At 31.3% G+C, this 4,758-nt stretch overlaps 1 protein-coding gene across 1 annotated transcript; it reads left to right on the top strand.

The window, feature by feature from the left end:
- The first annotated feature begins 3,242 nt into the window (after positions 1 to 3,242).
- LOC112508163 (aldehyde dehydrogenase 22A1-like) lies at positions 3,243 to 4,385 on the top strand. The gene is made up of 2 exons (XM_025112940.1): positions 3,243 to 3,793; positions 4,029 to 4,385. The coding sequence occupies exons 1-2, from the start codon at positions 3,617 to 3,619 to the stop codon at positions 4,212 to 4,214; spliced, it is 363 nt and encodes a 120-aa protein (XP_024968708.1). The 5' UTR covers positions 3,243 to 3,616; the 3' UTR covers positions 4,215 to 4,385.
- The last annotated feature ends 373 nt before the right edge of the window (positions 4,386 to 4,758 follow it).

Below are 4,758 nucleotides of genomic sequence, written 5' to 3'. Positions count from 1 at the left end.
CTTGCATTAAAATTTTAATTCAAAATTGCTAAAATTATAAATTTCCTAATTTATCTATTGATTTGTGGTTAATATTGGTTCTCACTGTTACCACAAACTAATTAGTTCTCATTTGATTAGGCACCTATATATATATATATATATATATAGGGTTGGGTTCACATGAGATCAAAGGTTTTTCATGAGACCCATAAGACCAATTTTGTTCATTGATCAACTTTATAAACGATTAAAAGGATTTGGAACTTAGTCAATCTAGGTGGCTCTTCCTCATGCCGATTTTTACTAAATACAACAAAAATGATACAACAAGGTTGACATAAACCGAAGTCCCGTGAACAAAATATAAAATACATCAACTAAAACAATGTCTTGCATTTTTTGAAGCAAAAATATTGATCACTTTGTCAATGTTAATATTAGCTAAAAACTTACTCTTAATACTCAAAATTGCTAACTCGTTCAATCTTTCATGACTCATGGTAGACTGCATATATGACTTCAACAATTTTAATTTCGATTTTTTTTTCCATAGATGCTATGGTGACCGGTACGATCAACAAAATTATGTAAGCAATCAAGACATGGAAACATGTTCATCTTCGTTGTGAACTCCATGATTTTTATGGATGTCCAAGGATTTCCACTCTTAAATGCCTCTTTTGGTAACATTCACTGCAAAACTTGTAACTGCATAAACAAATATTGCTCATTAATATCAGAATTATCACCATTTGTTAAAGCAAGTTCAAGATTCAAACAACATTTTTTCAACTCATCATCATGTAAAGTAACAAACTTTCATATGTCAGACAAGAAGTCAAAAATCGATTCAAACTCACAAATATTTGCATTTGCATCACAAGCATTTTCATTTTTATCACAAGCATTTTCAGAAACATTTGGTTGTCTAACAATATACTTATTAAAAGATCGTTGTAAAGATTGAGCAATTTCTTCGTATCTTTTCTTTCATTTTCTATTTTGAGCAACCGATGGTTGTGATCGAGGAAATGTATCTTAAACAAGTGGTACATATAGAGAATAGAAAGATAACACATAGCGGAGGTCAAAAGTACCAGGAGGTCTCAGGTTCAAATACAAGGAGGAATAAACATCCTCTTGTAGACACAGAGGTTCAAATGCGGTGACTCCGGGAAAATGGCAAAGCAGGTGGTCGCTCTGGGATTAGTCAGCTCGCATAACAGGTTGGATATCTAGCTTAATAAAAAAAAAGATAACACGTGATTTAGTCGTGATTCGTGAAATTGTCAAACTGGTTGAAACTTCAAAGTTGAAATAACTTTGTTTCTGCAATCATAACAATGACAATTATCAACGAAAGAACAATCTAATCTAAGTTTAAACTATAATCAAAATTCAAAATACAAATAAACCTAAACTAAACAAATAAACATAATCTAAAATAAATTCTAAACTTCAAACATATAATGAAATAAACCTAATCTAATAAAACAAACTACTAAACTAGAGTCTAGAAAAATCAGTACATCAGTCCATAACAATATCACACACATAAATATAAAACATCAGAATTAGAAATTTACCACAAAAAATTGAGACTTCGAGATCTAGAGACAAGAGTCACAGACTCACAATCTCACTCGGTGTCTCACAGACAAGTTCGAGAGACGAGAGCCAAAGGGTAGAGATGAGACGAGTTCGAGCAAGAGTCTAATATATATATATATATATATATATATATATATATACTATATTATAAAATATTTGACAAAAACTCTTAAAAACCATTTTTTATGCATGAAGTATTGTATATTGATACATATTACTTAAAATTTTAAGATTACAAGTAAATTATGCACAAGTACAACTTATTAAAGCTTCGTGTTTGAATTCGTGTAACTAACTGTGGATAAACATGATCAAATAGAGGATAAACATCTCAATTTAAAATATAAAAAATCTAAAATATATAATTAGGAGAATTATCGAGTTCTAGCAAAATAATTATTTATTATCTTTATAAGAAAATGATATTATTAAACCAAATATAAATTACTTATGTGTTGAACCTAATTAAATTTAATAAAAAAATGAATTAAAAATTACACAAAAAATAGGAATTTTAAATAGTTAATTTGATACTAATATCGATATATTTTTGTTAAAATTTTAAGATATCTTCAAATTTATATTTTATTAAAAAATAAAAACATCACTTTTTCAAAATCACATAAGACCATATTATAACATCGACTGAGATAAAAAATAAAATAAAATATTAAAATCAAGATGTATCTCGCTGCATTGCACGAGTACTATATATATATATATATAGAGAGAGAGAGAGAGAGAGAGAGTGTGTGTCTAATATGTAATACGTTCCATTTGTGAAAGCTGAAGCGAGGCCAAGAAAGAATGATGCCCTTGGGCTCTATATAGGGCAACAATGTAACATTAACAAAGTAGGAAAGTAGCAAATGGTAATTTTTTAAGCCCAAATTGAACTTACCCATACATTATTGGGCTTGAGCAGATGATGCCCTTATGTCTTATGTTTGCCCAAATATTTGTTCATGCTAATTTAAGCAGTAGAGCTAAGTAATAATACCTTGACATAATATTAGTTGGGGAAACGAATGACTCTAAATAGAAATGAAAGAACATTATAAGAGTAAAAATGAATGATCATTTTGGAAAACTGAATAACTATCTTTATGCATATAATACTCATTACCTCCGCCCAATTTAGACACTTCTAAACACATTAAGAGAACATGCAAGAATGGAAGTTGCTGCATTTTCAATTCAGCAGTCCCAAACAGTTCCTTTGGACTTAGCTATTTGACTTAGATGGACTTGGCTTTCTGGTTTGTAACTCCATAACCAGACAGCAGTCCCAAACAGTTCCTGATAGAACAGTCTGCACTACATTAACAGAACATACTGCACTACATTATCAGCTGTTTAGACCATCATGGGTCTGTTTCTGTTCAACAGTTTCATTATTATGTGTGTGTATAAAATGAAATGGAGTTGCTGCAGTTTCAATTCAGCAGTTTCACTGTCCCTTGAATGTAAATCCTCATACATATGTATCTATATATATATATATATATATATACACACACGCACACTGTGCACACACACCTATTGTTAACTCACTAACAATCTGCTGACAGGGATAATATGATGTGTGTGAACAAGGCTAATCTGCTGTTTTAAGTGGATACAAATAGTTTACTTGCAGCAGGCACAATTCAATCATTAAAACCTAAGGTTAGCAAGTATGTACAAAATTCTCAGATTGCTCATTTTCCTTTTGCAGATATCTCATGATTTAAGATACTTCCAGATTCAGGTATGTGATAGTTGATAGATTTTTAGAATGTGTTTTGACTCGAAACCAGAAACAAAACAAACATGACCATGGGTCTATGTGTCTCCAATGCGTCTTTACCAAATATACTGTCACATGATGAGTTTCTAATTGTCATAATTCTTCTCATATAGAATGTACTGTTTTTTAGTTTATTAGTTTGATTTCACCAATAATGGCTTTGATGGGTTTAATAGAGGAAGTGCATTTGAGTTATTGATGATGTAATTCCATAAGCATGCTTTTGGACCGATCATGCCAATAATGAAGTTCAGCTCTGATGAGGAGGCTATCATGCTTGCAAATGACTCAAAATATGGGCTTGGATGTGATGTTTTTTCTAGCAGTCAACGTCGTGCCAAAGCGATAGCCTCACAGATACATTGTGGAGTTGCCGCTATTGATGACTTTGAGTCCACATACATGTGTCAGGTAACGTTACATAATGTGTGTTTCTGTTATCTCGAAGGCACTCCTTAAGGTAACTGTTGTCAGCTTATGTTTAAACCAATCAAATCGGGATTTCGGTTACATTAATTGCTGGTTTTACTCTAACCCAACCACCTTTCGTATCTCGAATTGCTGCATTTTGTAGAGTTGTTGCTAAAATCGTCTCCATATTAATGAAAAAAACGTATTTGCATGAAACATGCTTATGCTTGAATAGGCATGGCAAAAGAAGCTGCAGATGCTGCATCACAGACTAAAGACGGCGAGTTGCTGGGCCTCCTCGGAAACACTTTACAACAGAATTCGGCAGCTTCATCCATTTTTTATACTCTCAGAGATTGACCATCCTTCCCGAGCGTTTCTTAGTGTTCCTATGGGCTGCTATTTCCTTTATCGTGGGTGATCAAATCGTTGATATAACAATTAGAAATGAATATATGTTGGTAAATTACTAGCTCAGTTGTATGATGAACACAATATGAGGTTAGAAATTAAACTGGTGAAATGAGTTTAGAAGATAATAACATTATAATCACACAGTCATATGTTATCACCTCTGTACATTCTTTATTGTGGCAGAAGCCAAATTGCAATAGAGATAAAAAAAAAATAACCTTTTATGCTTTGGATTTTGTTTACTTGTGATAGTCATACTACAATTAACACCCTAACCATTCTGAGTAGCCATGTCAGCTCCAGTTTTGTTTGTCAGTTGAGAGCTTTCTCTTTGAGAGTTTGGTGTTTTTAATTTATGTTTAGGGTTTGTAACTCATTTAATAGAAGGAATTGGTTTTAGATTTTATTCTGATGGAATTTGCATTTCTTTTAATTAAAAATAATATATTTTTATTTTTAATTAAAATAAATTTCATCAGTAATCATTTTTATATTTTTGTTTATTTTTTTTAATTTAAAAAATCATATACGTAATATATTTTATTTTTAAT

The sequence above is a fragment of the Cynara cardunculus genome, assembly GCF_001531365.2.
Source record: "Cynara cardunculus var. scolymus isolate 2C chromosome LG 2, CcrdV1, whole genome shotgun sequence".
Lineage (NCBI taxonomy): Eukaryota > Viridiplantae > Streptophyta > Magnoliopsida > Asterales > Asteraceae > Cynara > Cynara cardunculus.
Note: the sequence above shows the minus strand (reverse complement) of the source record. Positions and strands in the feature narration are given on the sequence as shown.

What these genes read in the sequence shown, in the direction of transcription:
- LOC112508163 (XM_025112940.1), top strand. Translation starts at nt 3,617, where the DNA reads ATGCCAATAATGAAGTTCAGCTCTGATGAGGAGGCTATCATGCTTGCA. An exon ending in AGTCCACATACATGTGTCAG is followed by an intron (nt 3,794 to 4,028) that starts GTAACGTTACAT and finishes ATGCTTGAATAG; the next exon opens with GCATGGCAAAAGAAGCTGCA.